Raw genomic sequence first — 20,722 nt, 5'->3', positions numbered from 1 at the left:
CTTGTACAGAGAAGTTTGTTTGGGGCAGTGGCTAGTATAAGTCTTATTTCTTCCCCATGCCCGGGTTCGAATCCGCTTGATGCCATTTTTTTCGATTTTTTTTTAATATAGGTAAATTGCCAATTTTTTTTGATTAACTTTTGCAAATATCTAAAGAGTTAATCGTGTAGATTAATTTACCTTTTCTAATTTTTTTGTTTCCTTATATATTTTATTAAATGATTGAAAACATGAATTACAATAATACCTATTTTGGACGTTCCATCTTCTCTATTTTCAACCTTCCTGTGATTTTTTCTCTGCCTATCAATCATCCTCCATCTTCTCTGAATCTATGTAAGTTTTTTCTTTTGTTTTCATTGTAATTTACTTGTTTTATGTTCTAGTATATGTAATTTATTGGTGTCGACTATCATCTAAATCATGTTTTTTCTTATTAATGTTTTTGAATTGTAGTCTGCACTCTGTAGAGAATGCTTCCAGGAAATAGAATAAGAAATCAACCAAGTTGAGCTGAAAATAGGAAGAAAAAAGCTAGACAAGATGAAGTGATCAAATCTTAAGCTAATGATATGCTTAAGTATGTCACAAGAACTAAAAGTTCCAAAACTGATGAAACCTCTACAGCTCAAGAGGAAAAGAACACGAAGAGTTTATTATAGCTAGAAGAAGATGTTGATGAGAAGAGTGAAGAAGAAACTGGTAGGGATGATGCAGATTGTATGAATGTGGACAAAGAACAATCTGAGAATGAAAACATGGAATCCCAAGAGAAAATTGGTGATATTGGAAGCTTCCATGAAGATGTTGATATGGATGATCCAGGAAATTGGAAGAAAACTGAACAGAGAATGAGAGATTATTTGGTTGAGAAAGGTCCACCTACAAGACCTTCAGTTGATTATCTTTTTCCAAGAGATGATATTGAAAGATGTTTCCCTTATTCATGTTATACAAGAAGGATGAGCAATGGAGAGAAACAAGACATGAGATGGTTAGTTTACTCAAAATCTAAAGATAAAGTCTTTTGTTTTTGCTGTAAATTATTCACACAAGAAACCTTTCCTCTTCTTTTGGTAACTATTGGATATGATGATTGGAGAAATGCTTCACATAGCTGAAAAATCATGAAACTACTCTCAACCATGTTGTTTGCATGAGCCGCTGGATTGAGCTGGAAATTAGGCTGAAAAAGAGTGAAACTCTTGATAAGAATTTGGAGGAGGTAATTAACAAGGAGAAGAAACATTGGAGAGATGTGATGTTGAAGATAATCGCAGTGGTAAAGACTCTAGCAAAAAGAAATTTAGCATTTCGTGGAGACGACGAAAAGGTTAGTGATCCAAACAGTGGAAACTTCTTGGCTTTTATTAAGATGATTGGAGGCTTTGAAGAAGTAATGAAGGAGCACATTCGACAGGTTGACAAAGGTGAAACTCAGTATTATTATCTTAGTCACAAGATTCAAAATGAGTTGATAGAATTACTTGCTAATGAGATTAGGATGGTAATATTAAAGAAGATTCAAGAGGCGAAGTGTTTTTCAATCATTTTGGATACTATTCCTAATGTTAGTTGCAAAGAGCAGGTGACTTTTTTTAATTCGATGTGTCGATCTTTCTACGGATTCACCTAAGGTTGAGGAGTTCTTTTTGTCATTCTTGGAAATCAAAGACAAAACAGGAGAAGGAATTTTTACCACTCTTCGAAATGCATTGGCTAATCTTAAGTTAAATATCAGTGATGTAAGAGGACAAGGTTATGACAACGTAAATTACGTAAAAAAATATTAGTATTTATAAATAATCTCGAAGAATGTAAAAACAACACTCCAACTAGGGTGGCTGGGACTACAGAGATGTTTAGGCTTTCATAAGATATCTAACTTTTACTTCATATGTACCTTCTCCAATTCATTTTGGCTGGATGCAAATTTTGGTAAATTCTTCAAATCATTTTCATCAGAAATGGATGAAAAAAAATTTTAGGCTTTGAAATATTTTTTCATTAAAATTCACCTGTGAAGAAAATCAAATAGTAACTTAGAGCATGATTAATGGTAGGTTCTTAACACTAGCTTTAAACAGAAAAAAATAACAAAAATAACAAAAAGTTATGAAAGATAAAGGAGAAGAGTTCTAAAATCATCTCCAAAAAGACACTCTAGTTTGAAATTTGCAAAACTTTATATTTGAAGTTTTAAGTTAGTTTTCTCCAAAAGCAAATCTTCAAAATAACTTCAAAAGAAATTATATTTTATGTTATGGTCCTTATACTTATGATACTTAATTTAAATTCATAAAACTTTATAAATAAATAACACATATAAAATACTATAGAAATATTAATTAACAAAAGGATACATTAAAATATAAAATTTAATATAGAAATACATAATTAAATTACAAGTAAAATACTACATTATTCTATAAAGCTATTTTCGTAATATTTACATATATGATCAATTAGTGCATTTGTTAAGTTTCTTTTCTAATACTGTTATTATCTAAATCTAGTTTTGATAAAATTTTATTTTAAAGTTTTTATTTAATTTAATTTGTAAAAAAATAAAATTATAAAAGCAATTTGAAATATTTATGATTGAAAAGATTAAAGGATAAAATATTTAAAAATCATAAATATAATATGTAAATGTAAGGACCAAAATCCAATGAAAAATATGAAACTTCAAATTTGAAGTTTTGAGTAATAACACTCTATAGAGTTGAGAATTTGTTATAAGAATAACACGATTCACGAATTCTTATGTGGAGAACTGAGATAGAGTTGTTGTAACGACGAGCGTTCCAAGCTCTCAGGCAACCCTCCTTGTAGTTCTCTGAGATAGTTTTTAAAGAAACAAGGCTCGGGAGTGTCTCAGAGCTGAAGATATTAGGAATCATTCCGACGATGTTGCAGTTGACGAGTGATAGGATCTTGAGAGAAGTCGCTTCCTTAACGGTCTCAGGAATACTCCAATGAGAGAAAGGGTTGTTGTCCAGGTAAACTTCTTGCAACGAGTTCAGCCCCGAGAAGAGGTCCAACGACTGCTCGAAGAGATTGTCGTGAAGATTCAGCATCTGCAAAATTATTAAAAAACAAAAAAAATATAAAAAGATAACTTTTTTTATAGTTTCGAATTATATGTTTTCAACTTTTAAGTTTTTTATAAATTTTTATCGTTTTTTTCAAAAAAAATCAAATGTTTTTCAAATTTTTTTCAATTTTTTTCAATTTATTTTCATTTTTTTCTTTCAAATTTCCTTTTTGAAATTTGAAAATGATTTTTGAAACTATTTAAAAAATATATATTTTCAAAATTTTAGTATTTATTTTTAACTTTATACAATTTTAAACTTTAAACCAAAAATCACACCCTTTAACTCTAAACCCTAAAGTTTTGATTAGTTAACTCAATGGGCATAAACATAAATTTACCTTTTTAATGAAACATTTTGGTCAATTTGATCTTTGGAAGCTATATTTGTGACAAAAAAAAATTTTAAATTATTCTAGTCAATTTCTCTAATCCAATTTCTATAATATATGCAAAAGTGTAAACTTTAATATTCACATTATAGTTTTACATTTCACTTCGTGCAAAGCGCATATCTTATCTCTGAACCCTATATGTACACTTGAACCAACCAAGTTGCATGTTTGTTTTGCCAACACGATGATCATAAAAGAGCTTACTCTTTCTTTTTCTTCTTTTTCTTCAACTTTGGCTACATGATGAATCTGAGATTGGGTTAGCTTTGAATGATTTTGGCCACAGACTTGTAGAGATTCTCTTCTTCGAATGGTTTAGAGACATAACCATCCATTCCACTTTTCAGACACTCCTCGTATGTCGCGTGGATCACATCAGCCGTCATGGCTAGAATCGGTAAATGCCACTCCAGCTTCGTTTTTTTTTTAGCTTTGTTATAGTTTCGAATTATATGTTTTCAACTTTTAAGTTTTTATAAATTTTAATTGTTTTTTCAAAAAAATTCAAATGTTTTTCAAATTTTTTTCAATTTTTTCTTTCAAATTTCCTTTTTGAAATTTGAAAATGACTTTTGAAACTATTTTTTAAAAAATTATTTTCAAAATTTTAGTATTTATTTTTAATTTTATACAATTTTAAACCTTAAACCAAAAATCACACCCTTTAACTCTAAACCCTAAGGTTTTGATTAGTTAACCAAATGGACATAAACATAAATTTACCTTTTTAATGAAACATTTTGGTCAATTTGATCTTTGGAGGCTAAATTTGTGACAAAAACTTTTTGAGAATTATTCTAGTCAATTTCTCTAATCCAATTTCTATAATCTATGAAAAAGTGTAAATTATAATATTCACATTATAATTTTACATTTTACTTCGTGCAAGGCACATATCTTATCTATCACAAGACACAAAACCAGACTTCTAACAATTTTTCTTTGGAGCCCACTTGAATTTTTGTTTAAAATGTGCTAAATTTATTTATCAAAAAATATGTGTGTACATCAAGTGCAACTTGTTTTAGAGTTTGTTTTAGCGCATTATATCACATATACATAGGGCTAGACATTTTATCCGTTAAATTTGATTCGATTCGTTATTCGTTGTTATTCGATCTGAAAATTCCGGATATCCGTAAGCTTTCGAAACAAAGCAAATACTAAATTTCAATATCCGTTAAAATCGAAGCAAATCACAAATATTAAAATTTTGGGAAGTGAATATCCGATCTGAGCTGTCAATATATAAATACATGTATATCTTGGTTATATTTGAAATTTTAAATGTATAAAATTATATAATTATTATTATAACATATGATTTAACAGATTTTATTCAGATAATTACTTATATAAAAGTATTACATAAAGGAAGAGAAAACATTTATGAAAAATTATAATTTTTTCTTAAGTTTTGTGTTATTATAATTTTTAACTAAGTTTAAAAATTTATAAAGTATATAGATTCACAACTTCTTTTAATTTTATCTTTTATATCATGCAAAAAAAATATTTTACAAAACAAATTTGTATCAAATTTTTAAGATTTTTTGTACTAAACAAAACAAATGAAATATCTGTAGCATGAAACTAGTTTTGAATGCTAAACCAAAAAGAAAGGGAATCAGCTAGCTTCCCTCCTTTCTTGCTCTGCAAAACTACACTTGTTTGATAGTCTTCCTCTTGCTTGCGGCAACACTGGAGGTTCTCCATGCCTTCGCTTGGAGCCCAGTTGATCATGGAACATCACGTCTTCATATACTTTCTTGATTCACCTAAATGAAATCTTCAACTTGTTTACAAACACTTGCCATTTTGCAACAACAATTATTTCTGTTCTACTAGACGACCTCCGCAAAACCTGCAACCAACCTCTGTCTAAGTGTTCTATCAGGCATCACATGACTTTTTTTCCTTAAGCTAATTCAATGGCAGAGTTCTATCATCATTCTGCAGCTCCCCATCGATGATCTTTTGCCTGTGTGAGTTGGTGGGAGGACCACGTCTAAGTCTCTCACCTAATATCATTACCCTTTTGAAAGGACATATGGTTGCAATCTTCCTACAGGTTACACGTTCCAACTTAAGTTACTTACAACAAGTCAACAAGTTTATGAGATTTTTCTTTGTCATCCTCCAAGTTTTTGCCTTTTTGGGTATGTACATGTATAAAGACGTTTGTTATACTATACCGAATGAATCGATATTTATTAGTATGTCTTGAAATAAATAAAATAAAAAACAAAAAGGATTCGGTACAAATCGAACTCCGGTAAGGATTAATATCAACACCTGAACCGTCGTTTCACAAACATTACTATTACTGATCAAAAGCAAACTCTCAAAATCTCTGAACCCTATATGTACACTCGAACCACCCAGTTGCATGTTTGTTTTGCCGACACGATGATCATAAAAGAGCTTACTCTTCTTTCTTTTTCTTCTTCTTCTTCAACTTTGGCTACATGATAAATCTGAGATTGGGTTAGCTTTGAATGATTTGGCCACAGACTTGTAGAGATTCTCTTCTTCGAATGGTTTAGAGACATAACCATCCATTCCACTTTTCAGACACTCCTCGTATGTCGCGTGGATCACATCAGCCGTCATGGCTAGAATCGGTAAATGCCACTCCAGCTTCGTCTTCTCTTTAGCTTCCTTCTCCATCATCCTTATCTGACGAGTCGCTTCAAACCTGAGAACAAAACAAGAGTTAAACCGAATCTAAAACCAAGCAGTACAAGACCAAAGCTAATGAGTCTAAATTATGGCTGAAATTTTGAACCGAACCGAACCAAAATTTTTGGTTAGGAGTTCAATTCGGCAATCTGTTACTTCGGTTATCTTAAGAAAGAAAAACTAACCAAACCATACACAAAACCCAAACTAACTAACTTTCAAATTGAACTAACCAAATTTAACCTAACTTATCCGAAATTTTAACAAATTAAACCAAAATATAACAAAAATCAAACACTCAAATAGGATTTTCAAAAACCAAACTATAACAGAATCAAACTTTATTTTAGGTTATTATTATTTCGGTAAAATATACGCTGAACCGAACTAACCAAAAACCAAATGACCCGGTTTAAAGGCTTACCCGTCCATCTGTGGCATTTGAATATCCATGAAGCAAGCATCGAAACTGTGTGGAATCTGAAGCAAACCCAAAGCAACTTGACCACTCTCTGCACACACCACCTCTGCTCCAAACTTCTTCAGAGCTCCTGCAGCTACTCTCCTGTTCACCATATTATCATCAACCACCAGAATCTTCTTCCCTGTAAGCAAACTCTTGAGCGTTGCCGGTGATGATCCCTCAGGATGCTGCTGTCTCGTCTTCCTCAGCTCAAGAACTTGCTGTAGACACGCGCCGATCATGCTTGCCCTCAACGGCTTCATTATCACGGTATCAGCAAACCCTGCTGATTTAGCTCTGTCGAACTCCGAGTTGGTGATGTTCGTCGCGAAAAGAGCCAGTTTCGGTGTCTTGTGATGCACGTTTCCGTTGGTTCTTGAGTTCATCTGACGTATCTCCGAGTCTATATCTTCAGTAGATATCCACGAGTCCTTCTCCACCAAGATCATATCTAGTTTCGTTGTTCTGCAAAAAAGATTGAAGCTTTAGACGGAACCCCCAACACAACTGAATAGAAAAAAAAAAAAGATTGAAACCCTTTACTTACCCTAATGGAAGAGGAGAAGAACCGTTTCTTCCAGTAACACTAGAAACCGCTGTTCTGAGACTTGTCATGACATCAACATTGATCCCAAGTCTTTTCATATGATACCTAGTCACAGCAGCTCTAACAGGCTTAGCATCAACAACAATAGCTCTCATCCCTCTAAAACTAGAAGGAAGATTCTCAACGGTAGGCTTCTTCAGACTGCATTTCTCACACTTGTCAAACACAGCAGTGAACCAGAACGTGCTTCCAATACGCGGACGGCTCACGAAACTTATCTGACCGCGCATAAGCTCGACCAGACACTTGCTTATGCTCAAACCAATCCCAGTACCTCCATAGGTTCTCGAAGTGGAGCTGTCCGCTTGCATAAACGGCATAAAGACACGTCCCTGCGCAGCTAGAGGGATTCCAATACCTGTGTCCTCGATAGAAACCATAAGCCTGACGTTACTGGAAGAAGTGTCGAACTCTAACAACGACAGCTCCTCCTCGGAGACCAAGTGCTTGAATGAGTCCCAGCTGTTCCGACCATCAGCAGCTTCGTAACCGCTCAGTGTGTTGTAACTCGACGGTTTGGAAGCAACAATCATATCTTCAGACACTACTCCGTTAGACTCAGCTCCATCTTTTGCTTGTTCCGCAAGATGGACTTTAACAAAGATGTGTCCTTTCTCTGTGAACTGTGTCAAAACAAAACAAAAAGACAACATCTTGATCAAAACAACAATCTACTTCAACAGGGGACAAGATTAATAGGGCTCGCGTTTTGAACCTAACCGAACCTAAATTTTGGTTAGTTTGGTTAGGAGTTCGGTTCGATTCGGTAAGTTTTAAAAATAAGTTTGGTTTTCGGTTCACCAATCAGTTACTTTGGTTTTCTAACTTTTCATTAAAAAAAATTAAAAATTACAACCAAACCGAACTTTTCTGGAATTTTAACAAAATTAACAGCAATCAGTTACTTTGGTTTTCTTTAAAAAAACAATTAAAAAACTACAACCAAACCAAAAATCTAAACCGAACTTTTCTGAAATTTTAACAAAATCAAAACGAAATATAAACCGAAATCAAACTTTGGTAGAATTTTCAAAAACCGAACTACCCGAACCTAGACAAGAACATAGGAGGAAAGGGACTAACTTTAACAGAGTTTCCAACGAGGTTTATGATGATCTGTCTGAATCTCCCTGAGTCTCCTTTGACTATCTCTGGTACCTTGTCTGAAACAAAAACCGCAAGCTGCCAAATTCAAAAAATAATCAAGAAGTTAGTAAACAGCAATTACTACTACAAACAAAAAAAAAAGGCTTTCTCTTTATTTATACACTCTTTAATACCTCAATGCGTTTGTTCCTTGACTCCTCAGAGAATAGAGAAAGAACATCATCTAGTATTGAACGGATATCAAAAGGCACAGATTCCAACTCCAGCTTCCCAGCCTCGATCTTGGCACGGTCAAGAACCTCGTTAATCAACGCAATCAAAGCTTTGCCACAAATCTGCGCGGTCTGAGCGTAATCTCTCTGAGTAGAACTAAGCTCTGTATCAAGAAGCATAGCAAGCATGCCGAGAATTCCATTCATAGGCGTCCTGATCTCGTGAGACACAGTGGCGAGAAACTGCGATTTAGCTACATCAGCAGCTTCTGCTCGGACTTTGAGCTCTTGCATCTCGTGGAAATCATCTTCCACTTTAACAATGTGCACGCCTGCGCTGTAAAGTATGTAACCAACAAGGAAGCAAATACCAAAGAACAACGGCACTGTTGTGAGTACGTTCAACGGTATTGGCGCCTTCTGGAGGTACCTGCATTTTTCGAATAATGTTTCAGACAAGAAAGTGTGTTTTTTTTTTTAAATTGAAAGATCCTAATCTTACCTGCAAATCATCTTATGTTTCCTGAAAGGGTCTCCAAAGTCAAGCTTGCTTTCATGATAGAGAGATGTGTCGCCTTCTTCATCTTGATTGCCATACATGACAAGCGGATCCGATGCGTTGGTGATGTCATACACATGCACTACTATCGCCTGGTTACCTGCAAGCTGTCCGAGTAGATTCTCAACGAGAGACTCCACATCAAACGCCCCACCAAGGTACCCTGCAGTGGCTGCAATGCGCTCCTGGACAGTAGGATTTTTAGGGAGAGAAGCTTTGTAGACAGGGAAGGTCAACACAACTCCTAGATGGTGAGAAGCCAACAGCCTAAAAGGGCTTGTCAAGACAGCTTTCCCTGTCTCTCTAGCTCTCAGAATGTTCTCCCGATCCTCCTCGCCAGACATCATATCGAGTGACTCAAGGTAAGAGACACTGTCTTGAGAGAATATGACAGGAGCGTACTCGTCTCTGACCGGTGAAGGCTCTCCTGTGTCCATCGTCTTTATAACCCAATTATGCTGACTCTCAAACATCTCCCTCTCAGCATTCACAACTTTCTCTGCGTAGGCCACTCCACTTAGCAACGGTCTCTCAAACGCTGTTCTCGCTGTGTAGTCCGCAAATGTCCCCTGCCATTCAAGAAAAGTCAACTATTCAATTATAAATCTGAAAAGTTTTGACCTTTATTAAAGGCAAAACACTGACCTGATCAATTGCAGATGGATTCTTATGGTAATGAAACGTTGAGACGAGAATAGCCAAAGCATGGACATGGTTAACACTAACACTAAACTGATCCTGCAGCATCCTCGCCCTCTGATCACACATACTAACCAAAACCTCTTCTCTTCTAACCTTGCTGGAATCATCCATCCACTGGTAGATCCCTCTGCTTATGAACCCAACAAAGATGGTCCACAGAATCAAACCCTTTGGTAACAAAGCTCGATGCTCCTGTATGAAAGTCGACCCCTTTTTATTGTTACCCACTTGCTCGTTGCTACTGCTGTTCATCTTCACCGCCACTGAATGCTGAAGCTGTTGCTGCTGCTGCTTCATCTTGGCGAAACCCATTAGCCCAGAACGCCAAAAATCTATCTTTCTGGGTTTTTCTGGCAAATCTATAGCGCCCAGGTGATAAAAATCGCTGCTTTTTGGCTCCTTTTCTTCAGGATTTGGGTTGTTGAGTGCCGCCCAGTTCATATCTGAGCTACAAAACAATTGGAGAGACAGAGGAATGTTATTTGTGCATTCGTATGAGCATGCGTAGTAGGGATATATGATTAAGAGTTTACCATAAACATTGTTTTGCGTGATTATCAACAATACATTAACAAAGCAAAGAAAACCAAAAAGAGAAGTTTTTTTTGGCAAAATCAAGAAACTTTTTCTCAACGCATGGGAGGACTCTCAAAAGAAGGAACTTTGCTCTGTTTCCGAAGGTTTTCGACAGAGCTTAAAAAATTAATTAAAGAAATGGGGGTGGGTTTCAGTTAATTAATTGTCAGAGAAATGATTAAACAAGACACTAATCATAAGGTTCTTTACAGGCGTGAAATGTTTAGTTGATGTTTCTTCTCGGAACGAGTTCACAGCTATGTTCACTGTTCTCAACTCCAAACAAACAAACAAAAAAAATAACAAGGCCTTGACCAAACAAAGAAAGAGCACACAACAGCGCAGAAGAACAACGAAGCACAAACCACAATTTAAATAAAGCCGAAATTTTCGAGAGGCGCACATGGAGAAGAAAGATTGAAATTTTTTAACAATCAAAAATAATAATAATTGAATTTTTTCATTACCTGTGATGAGTTGTGAAAGGAAGGATTGAAACATTGCATTATTAAACAAACCCTAAAGCTTTGCTTCATGACTCAAAAACATATTCAAATGTATTCCATTTCAAGCTCTTCTTGTTCTTCTTCTTTCCTCTTTCCCTTTTTTTTTGTATATAGTTTTTCTTTCTTTGGTCAGATTTGTTGCTTTTAAAAGTAAAAATAAAAATTGAATCGAATTTTATAGATTTTCGACAGATACGTTTCTCTCTCTCTCTCTCTCTGCGTCTATGTCAGTTGTTTTACACTTTTACTCTGAACTCCTTTTTCAATTTTTCTTTTCTTATGTCTCTGTAGCTCTCTGCTTTGTGGTTTCTCTATCTCTCTTTAACTTGAGTCCAACTTTGAAGAAGAAAAGTTTTGAACTTTTTCTTAATGGCTCATGATTTGATCCAACAAAAGCCATGTCTCCTCAAAAAATTATCATGAATGGAACTAATTGTTGTGACACTAGACTTGTCTTATTAGTTACACTCTATTTTTGTATAACTATTGCATACTACATTTTTTTAAAAACCATTTTTAACTATTACATACTACATTTCAGTATTAAAAGTTGTTGTAAAGTAAATTGTTTCTACAAAATAAATACATTTTAAAAATACAAAATAAATCAATTTTATTCTTTAGTTTGTTTATCTAGTTGAAATATAATTATGAATATAGACAAAAGTGTTATATTTAGAAAACATTAAAAATTATGTTTTTTAATTATTGTATAAATCTAAAACGACATTAAATTAAAATAGAAGAAGTACTAGCTAATTGTTTTCTTGGTTTTATCTTAACATTTTGTGTCACCATGTCTAAAGGTTTCATGAAATTAATTAGAACAGTTGCTATCTTTACACTTTAATTATCTTTTTTCATGACAAGGAAAAATGCGTTATATATTATTTTTTGTGTAATAAAGCATAGTTATCTAAAAAAAAGGAAGTTTTTCCCCTCTGAAAATAGAAATTTGTACCTGTCGCTATCGCATATCTTGGTGATAATGACATCGCGACAAAGCGCAGATCTGGCCCCAGAGGCATTTTCTTGATATACCAACATGATAGCCACGTAATGGCGATACTACCCCTGTCCTTTCCTTCATATAATGGGCCTGACTTTTAGCCCACTCCAAAGCCACGTACAATATTTAAACATTGCATCAAATGCATGAGTTTTTGGTGCAAAGGAGTGTATATAAATTTTAAAAAGTGAACAAATTTCTTTTGTAAATCATCAAGCACATGGTATTATTTTAATATGTAAATTTCAAAGAATTTTCACGCACATTTTTGTGAAGTATGTATATTTGAATATTGGTACATGATTCAGCTATATGTTGACTAATGCTCCAAAAAATACTATGTGGAATAAACAACGTATTGGGGGTATTTTCCATTGACAGAGCATCGTGTCTAACAGGAACCTCCAGAAGAAAAAAAACAGTGTGTAAATATATCATATTTAGTCAATGCAATGAAGATTTGCGTTTGAAAACTGAGAAATGGATTGATGAAAATATTTCTTCTTGATGTATTAATGATTGTAGTTGTAATTTTTCAAAAACTCTTTTGGAAATGTCTTATAAGAGATGATGGGTTTTGGAATTTACAGTAAAAACCTCTATAAATTAGTAATCTTAGAACTGTGATAATTTGTTAGTTTGTAGAGTTAATAATTTATAAACTTTTGTTTTTATATTTCTCTATTTCTATATTTATTTTTATAAATTAAAACCAGTTAATTTTACTACATATATATTAACTAAAATTTTTAATTCGACTTTTATATTTTTAGATATATTTTACTAAATATTATTAAAATATATTGAAATATAAGAAATAAGAATATACTCCATCATGAATAAAAAATAAATAATACATTTTATACTTACATAAATTATATATTTTTTAATTTATTATTTTTGTAGAACTATATATATAATTTTTTAAAAATTATTATCCTATTGATTTCTACCATATTTTAAAAAAGCTGAACATAATATAAGAAAACTATTAATTTATCATATTTATTAATTTATAGTCGTAAGTAAGTTGTAGAGGTACCATTGTTTCCTTTTCTACTAATTCATGCAGTTTGATATACTTCTATTATCTAGGGAGGGCATACACTGCACATAAACTCGGAAGTGGGAAAAGCTGAACATATAGTACATCAGAACAAGAAAAACATGCTTTTTATTGATATGGAATACTCAAATCTTGAAGTGAAGTGATTTTTTTACCAAAAAAAAATCTTGAAGTGATTATAAGTCGAGAGCCAGATTGTATATTGAAAGAATATCATTCTAATACGAAGCTCCGTCCTTTTTTTTTTTTGTCAAGGACGAAGCTCCGTCCTTTTATAACTTATAAGCTATCAGTTCTAGAAAATTTTGCGGTTGCTAGAAACAAGTAATGTTGAAGTCAGTCCTCTATAGCTAACTCTGCTCTTCGTCCAGAAAAAGAAAGAAAGCTAACTCTGCTCTTTAAAGTGTGACACATCAGACTTGATGAACTGGATCATGATTCCTTGCAAAACGGGTCCGTTTCGATGCCTCGTACTCGGGACTAGCGGCCTAACTCGAGACCCAATACCAACAAAAAAACCACGATACATTTTTTGACCAAAACACTGAAAGATAAGGCGAGTTTCGGTAATTTTCTTGAGTTTTCGACGTGAGATTCTAATAAAGCATCCATGTTCATGTAGGGACACACGATATTTTCGACAAGATCACTAATTTGTATTTTTATTCACAAAAGGTGTAAAAGTAGAATATATGGATTTAGTAGTACACAAGGAGGGAAAAGAAAGGCACACAAAGGAAGTGGTGCTAGAAAAATGTGTGTCGGCCATGTGAGATTCATGTTTGACTTTATATCATTAAACCATTTGGTGGTTACAAATTATCGTCTTCTATTTGGATTTTTAAAGATCTTGTAAAATATAATTTTTCAAGTTTTTGTATTTACTCTATAATTATTTCTTGGCCACATGCTCGGCAATCAGTATAAACTATATCAAAACATCTTAATTTCATCAACTAAATTAGTCGTGTATTCGTAAGTTATAACCTATTCTGTAGTATGCATTTATAAATTTTAACAATTCACACAAAATGGTTATTAGTTCAGACTTCATCAGACTTCACAAGTCAAAAAGCAGGCTAGCTAGGCATAATCGTCCTTTCCTCAAAGGTTAAATAAACAATCACGATTTCATAATTACTATCTCAATCAATGATAATTCAAAAGTCCAATAGAATATTCTATAGAGATAAGATCAACTTCATTCATTAAATATCATATCCTATGTTAAAAGTATAATTATCAGTCCTAAATCAACATCGATCAATGATTCTTTGACTGAGAAAAAGATAGTTGTAGAGCTAGGTGAAAACAAAGATTTCACACTCGAATTAAAATGATACTAATCTTAGAATAGTCCTCCCTGTTGTCCAAAAAGAAAAAAAAAAGAATAGTTTCATCCCTTCTAGTGATAGTTATGCCACGTCAGATAATAGGAGAGGAAAAGCTAACACGTCAGCATGAATTGAATTGGGCCTGCAAATTTGTCGTTTAGATAATTAAGTTTATTTCCATGGCCCTTTAAGATTAATGGCACTAGACCCACCTTCTATCATCGTCGAAATTCTAGGCACAAGATAATTAAGTTTATTTCCATGGCCCGTTATCATTATTGGCACGGCCTTCTATCACTGTTGAAACTCTAGGCATGAAAGTCAGGACTAATGTCATCTTCGTTTCGTTTCAGGTGTCAAGTGATGGCACCAATAGATAGACAACGAGATTGCAAAACCAATTAATTAAGATTCATTTAACCACTAACCATTACGTCCATCGGTTCTGGTCAGCTAACCCAATTTACAAAATATTGGGGAACATGATTTACAAAAATATTAATCGGCTTCTGACCAAATCGAATAAACATGTTATTCGCCAGACTACAAGTTCCTGAAAACCAGGTTTGAACAAATAAAATTAACCATATCCTTTTTTGTAACTGTAAAATTAACCATATTAACTAAAAGGAATAAAGGGAGAAGAACGAGATTAAGATAGTAGTGCATCATGCATGCAAAATTCATCAGACGATGTCAAATATAGATTTTTATCTTTTACCATCATAATCTTAATCATCGCTCTCTCCTCTTATTTCTGGTTTTTGAAAGGTACAGAGGAAACTTAAAAAAAAAAAAAAGGTACAGAGGAAACAAAAAAACTGCAGCGTACAACAAAATAATTATGCATAAAACATAAAGATATTCAGTATAAAAATTGAAATACGGGTATATCAGATAATCATAAGGTAGTGTCAATATATTCAGAAGTTGATGACAAAAAAAAATTTAGACGAAATACCCATGAAATACAGTTTCATGTTTCATCATTTCCCAAAAAAAAGGAAAAAATCATATGCCTAGCGAGTAGCGGCCCAGCCAAAACAGAAGATAACTTTAAGAAAAAACATAGAAGTTGAAAACTTTGATTCTGAGTATCAGTTCTCCAAAGTGAATAAACATCAAACATAAAATCAGTCGCAAAATATCCCTTTTTATGAGATTCTTTATGTACTCAGTAACTCATATCCTATAAACACACATATCTTTTTAAAATAAAAACTGGAAAATGATTCAGTTTTTTTTATAAGTCAATCAAAACCTGTCCAAATAACACAACAACATCACAATATGTTTCAGGGGATTGAAAGACGTGAATTTTCTATCGTCACCTCGACTACAAAACTATTTGACTTAGGCAAACAAAGAGAGCTTAATTAATACTCCCTCCGTTTCATAATATTTGATGTTTTACTCTAGTGCACAAAGATTAAGAAAACTATATTTCTTTAATAAAAATATTTTAAAGATATAATTTTAAAATCAATTAACCAATAACAAAAAAGAGTATAAAACCTAATTGGTTGAACAGTTTCCAATAAAGTTAAAGTAACCTTAAAATCTCAAAACTTCATCTAATTTGAAACAAAATTATCCTTCTAAAATATCAACTATTATGAAACGGAGGGAGTATAAAGTAAGAAGAACAAAAATATATAGAGTGAGAAGGAAAAAATGGAAAAGCTCTTACAAAAAAAAGAGAGGAAAAGCTCAGAATTCTTGAGTTTTGTGTTTAACCGTCAGTGATAAAGAACAAAGCTACATCTCCGTCGCCCGAAGTTTTTCATCACAGCAGATTTTTTAAACATTGGCATAAATTTAAAAAAAAAACGAAGCTTATACCAGAATCAAAGAAGACGATAAACCTATAATAAGGGAGTTCAACTAGGAATTTGAGGTGAATTTGAGCTGATTTATATTAATATGACAGATTCACCATTATTCAAACATAAATTAAAAAAAACATTTTAAAATTCGGAATTATTGAACTTGTTATTTTATAAAATACTTTAAAATCCACTGTTGTTAAACAAAATTTAAATTGGAAATTTTAATGTGGTTTAAGTATTTCTAAAGTGTTTGAGAAGGGTTTCTTAGCTATAAAAACAAATATCTAAATCTCGTAGTTTTAAATGAAATTTTAGACTTGTTTTACAAAAATCACATCAAAATTTTCAGATTCTCTTACAGTCATCTAAAAACTTATTAAAACCAAATCATTTCAAATTTCAAATTTAATACACCCCTAAAAACCATAAACAAAGAAAACCTTTTCAAAAAAAAAACTAATTAGTCTTTTAGAGACTTCTATCTAAATGCCACTGACTTTATAAAGATATTAGATATCATCTTGTTCAAAAACGCAGCCGTCTCACTGATTTTGCGACCGCATAAATGCTACACGAACGATGAACGTAGCGAATTATCATCGATCGGTTGGATCAAACAGTAACACATATTTCAACCAAGAACGTAGAATAAAGTAACGCGGGCATTTAATTGTCTGAAGCAGTGTAATCAAAACTCTAAATTCATCCATGTCTGCTCCTTTCTTTTCTTGTCCGGCGCTGTTGCCGTCTCCGTTTCCAAGCAGTGGTCCATTGAGTCTCTGGCGTATTCCACAGCTCCCAAACGGACAATCCCCAACTGTGAAATTTAACTTTTTGGTTTCTGTTGTTGGAGCATGTTTAAATGTAATTTATTGTATGAAGTTCACTAAAATTTGAGTTCATGTGTTTGGGTAGCAAGCATGAATCGATTGTGCAAAATATTAAAAGAAATTGAAAAGATGTTTCAGTTTTTTTTTAAAATAGTTGACGGTAGAAAGAAAAAGTTACATAACTCAAAGTATTTATTTTAAATTATATATTGATACATTTTTAAAAAAATCCGGGGTCCGCCACCGTACCCATGGTTTCGACAACTTAGAGAGTATGGTTAAAATACAAAAAGCTGAATCAATAATGTTTCTTAAGAAAACAGACAAGGCGATGAGAGAAACATTAAGTTTCAAGAGAACGATTGAGATGAAGACAGAAAATATCGAAAGAAATGTATTAAAAGAAACCACGTGCGTTTGTAAGAAACATAAAAGGAATTGAAACTGGAAAATTTAAGAGATTGGAGAGCCCACAATGTGATTATAAGAACATTAAAGTGAGATGGAAGCTGAGATTGCTGGATTGTTAAAGAGAATGAAATATGATGAATACTAGGTTAGATTCTTGTAACCTTAGCATGAAAATGTATTCTTGAATGTGATGAACGTAATTCTGATGCGTACGTCATAATGGGCTTAGTGGAGTATGGACTAGAAACCCATAAACAAAGTTATTTGAACTTGTGTGAATCATGATATCTATATTATTAAAGTTGAAGTACATTTTGGAGATGTTTGGAAACAAGTATAGTATTCTAAATGAAAGTTGTTTGGAAACATGAATAGTAGTATTACATTAATTGTATTTCCATATTTCATTAGCTTAATAATTTTATTAATTATATTACCTTAACGTTAATACACATCATTAATTATATTAACATAATAATAATAGTGCAGATTTTTATTTATTAGTTAATCAATATAGATTTTGTGCCAATTATAAAATCAAAAATGTAATAACTAAGTTTTATATATGGTTAAATGTTCAATTTAGTAAAAAAAATATTTTAGTTTCAACGGTGGAAAATAACGTAATCAAAAACATTATTCAAAGCCATGTTTTATGAATAAAATAATAACTTAAATAAAAAAATAAAACTATGTTACATTTATTGTCACTTAATTTTTCATTTAATATAATTATTTTACTAAATAAACAGTCTTTTATAAGTTTATAAAATCAGTTAGGCATGAACATCTATACTATTAAAGCATAATACTTCTTATGAATATGGTCCTGACTTTTCCAATTAATTACCAATATTGTATGTACCTTTTCGTCTGCAGTATTTGCAACCAATAAAAAGTCATTATTTTGCAATTACATTAAAGAGTATCTAATAATTCAGTTCTTACCATTTTTTAAAAAAAATGTTTCTTAAATATTTACGCCATAGCTTTCCAAAAATCTTTCACGTTATTAATTATTTGAAAGCATTTATTAAATAAAACTTTAAAATAAAATCAAGTTGAAATAACAAATGATCAAATCAACAAAATCATAATACGGGTCTAGATTATCTCAACTTCTTAAAAAATAGTTAAATTTGTAATAATAACTAAAATACATAAACTAAATTTAATAAAATTATAGAAAATGTTTTAAAACGCACAAATAATTTTTTCGATACAGAGAGTGTTGAAGATATAAAATATTTTATTTAAATTAAAAAAATCAGTGTAAAATAAGTTTAACTTCGGGTTCAATAAATAAAATTATTTTAGTTTCAACCGGTGGAAAATAACGTAATCAAAAAAATTATTCAAAGCCATGTTTTTATGAATAAAATAATAACTTAAATAAAAATAGAAATGTGTTACATTTATTGTCACTTAATTTTTCATTTAATATAATTATTTTACAAAATAAACAATCTTTTTATCAATTTATAAAATCAGTTAGGCATGAGCATCTATACTATTAAAGCATAATACTTCTTATAAATATGGTCCTAACTTTTCCAATTAATTACAAATATTGTATGTACTTTTTTGCCGTCAGTATTTGCAACCAATAAAAAGTTATTATTTTCCAATTATATTAAATAGTATTTAATATTTCATTTCTTACCATTTTAAAAATTTTTGTTTCTTAAATATTTACGCCATATTTTTCTAAAAAATCTTTCACGTTATTAATTATTTGAAAGAATTTAATAAATGAAACCTCAAAATAAAATCAAGTTGAAATAACAGATGATTAAATCAACAAAATCATAATACGGGTCTAAATTATCTCAACTTTTTAAAAATAGTTTCATTGAAAATAAAAACTAAATCACATAAACTAAATTTAATAAAATTAAAGAAAATATTTTTAAATGCACAAATAAATTTTTCAATACAGAGAGGGTGGAAGATATAAAATATTTTATTTAAATTAAAAAAAATCAGTGTAAAATAAGTTGAACTTCGGGTTCAATAAATAAAATCATATTACGGATTAGAATTATCTAGAGTCTTCAAATATTTAGTCATATTTAAAATAACAAAATAAGTCATAAAATTTTAAAATATATAATTTATCAAAAATCATAGTTTTTATTACATAAATAATTTTTCCAACAAAAAATATACCCGCCCTTTTTAAGGGCGGGTCAAAATCTAGTTTTTATTGAAACGGAAGAAGTAAAATATTGAGTTTCTCAAAAAAGAAGTAAAATGTTGAGCTTGTCTCACCGTGGCTTTTTTAGTTTTAAATAAATTTAGTAGACACAGTAATTAAGAATAACTAGAGTTTGACCCGCCCTTTTAAAAGGCGGGCAAGATTTTTTTTTCATCATCCTATGAATTGATCTTTTGCGTTTGTTAAATGTTTAAGATTATTATCAATCTTAAAAGTTTGCATTTGATGATTTTGATCCGTCTTTAAAAAGGCGGGATTGTTTTCGAGTGATATTTTTTTTGATTGCGTACATACTTTTAAATGTTACACATGAAGTGTTTTGTAACCCGGTCCGGATCCGCAGTTAAACTGATAACATCTATGACTCTATATGTAGTCTGGTTAAACTATATTTAGAAGTTCTATTAAATCCGCAATTTTGATTGCGTACATACTTTTAAATTTTACATATGAAGTGTTAGATTTAATATTCTATAACCCGGTCCGGACCCGCAGCTAAACCGATAACATCGATGACTTTATATGTAATCTAGTTACATTCTATTTAAAATTCTATTAAACCCGCAATTTTGTTGTAATCTTTTATACTGGTAAAATTTATTTTATTATTATAATTTTTGGTTAGCATTATTAAAAAAATTAACTATTGTCATTTAATCCGCCTTGTACTTGTAAATAAATTAAAAATTTAAAAATATTTAATATATACATATATATATTAACTTATGAAATTATTTATTATTCTATATATCGTACTTTAATATTTGTTTTAATAAGTTGAAATATGTTGTAAAACTCATGCATTTATTTTATTATGTTATTTTATAATTTAGAAAATAGTTAATAGATGGATTAAGTTACTTTATATTTATTACTTGATGTGGGAATTTAATTATGAATATAAATTATATATATAAATACTATAGAATTTTATTTCTTAGTATATGAATAAGAAATGAATTAAAAATCGTTTTTAACTACAGTTAGTCATTAATTATGACTTTTATGATTTAAAAGTAAATATTAAAAAGAATGTGTATTTACATTTTAAATAAAATATATTAAAAGATATTATGAAGATGTAATCTTAGTAAAAGATACTTAAGAATATATTTTTAA

At 31.3% G+C, this 20,722-nt stretch overlaps 2 protein-coding genes and 2 non-coding genes across 7 annotated transcripts; 1 reads left to right on the top strand and 3 right to left on the bottom strand.

Moving 5' to 3' along the window:
• The first annotated feature begins 758 nt into the window (after nt 1-758).
• On the top strand, nt 759-1,602 carry LOC108829613 (uncharacterized). The gene is made up of 3 exons (XM_018603235.1): nt 759-994; nt 1,186-1,507; nt 1,576-1,602. The coding sequence occupies exons 1-3, from the start codon at nt 759-761 to the stop codon at nt 1,600-1,602; spliced, it is 585 nt and encodes a 194-aa protein (XP_018458737.1).
• Nucleotides 1,603-5,684: 4,082 nt separating this feature from the next.
• On the bottom strand, nt 5,685-11,175 carry LOC108830435 (histidine kinase 4). Of its 4 annotated transcripts, none has more exons than XM_057007886.1 (8): nt 10,868-11,175; nt 9,768-10,272; nt 9,066-9,691; nt 8,525-8,993; nt 8,328-8,426; nt 7,185-7,867; nt 6,599-7,102; nt 5,685-6,190 (listed from the first exon to the last, which is right to left on the bottom strand). In XM_057007886.1, the coding sequence occupies exons 2-8, from the start codon at nt 10,263-10,265 to the stop codon at nt 5,947-5,949; spliced, it is 3,123 nt and encodes a 1,040-aa protein (XP_056863866.1). In that variant the 5' UTR covers nt 10,266-10,272; nt 10,868-11,175; the 3' UTR covers nt 5,685-5,946. The 4 variants fall into 4 exon arrangements, with proteins under 4 accessions (XP_056863866.1, XP_056863865.1, XP_056863867.1 ...); XM_057007885.1 differs by having other exon boundaries at nt 9,768-10,267; XM_057007887.1 differs by lacking the exon at nt 10,868-11,175 and adding an exon at nt 10,358-10,731.
• A 4,229-nt stretch (nt 11,176-15,404) lies between these two features.
• LOC130512209 (small nucleolar RNA Z101) lies at nt 15,405-15,494 on the bottom strand. The gene has a single exon (XR_008945766.1). It is a non-coding gene; the product is annotated as a small nucleolar RNA Z101 (small nucleolar RNA).
• Nucleotides 15,495-15,565: 71 nt separating this feature from the next.
• LOC130512224 (small nucleolar RNA snoR14) lies at nt 15,566-15,651 on the bottom strand. Its single transcript, XR_008945781.1, has one exon. It is a non-coding gene; the product is annotated as a small nucleolar RNA snoR14 (small nucleolar RNA).
• Between the last annotated feature and the right edge of the window lie 5,071 nt (nt 15,652-20,722).

Source organism: Raphanus sativus, chromosome 4 (assembly GCF_000801105.2).
Source record: "Raphanus sativus cultivar WK10039 chromosome 4, ASM80110v3, whole genome shotgun sequence".
Classification (NCBI taxonomy): Eukaryota; Viridiplantae; Streptophyta; class Magnoliopsida; order Brassicales; family Brassicaceae; genus Raphanus; species Raphanus sativus.
This window is presented reverse-complemented; position numbering and strand designations above follow the sequence as displayed.

Excerpts from the sequence above, each read along its gene's own strand:
- LOC108829613 (XM_018603235.1), top strand. The coding sequence starts at position 759 with ATGGAATCCCAAGAGAAAATTGGTGATATTGGAAGCTTCCATGAAGAT. Across the intron at positions 995-1,185 it reads GAGAAACAAGACATGAGATG|GCTGAAAAAGAGTGAAACTC; the intron begins GTTAGTTTACTC and ends GCTGGAAATTAG. Across the intron at positions 1,508-1,575 it reads TTGCTAATGAGATTAGGATG|TTGCAAAGAGCAGGTGACTT; the intron begins GTAATATTAAAG and ends TCCTAATGTTAG.
- LOC108830435 (XM_057007885.1), bottom strand. The coding sequence starts at position 10,901 with ATGTTTCAATCCTTCCTTTCACAACTCATCACAG. Across the intron at positions 10,268-10,867 it reads CCTTTCACAACTCATCACAG|ATATGAACTGGGCGGCACTC; the intron begins GTAATGAAAAAA and ends TTTGTAGCTCAG. Across the intron at positions 7,868-8,327 it reads TCGTTGGAAACTCTGTTAAA|TTCACAGAGAAAGGACACAT; the intron begins GTTAGTCCCTTT and ends GTTTTGACACAG.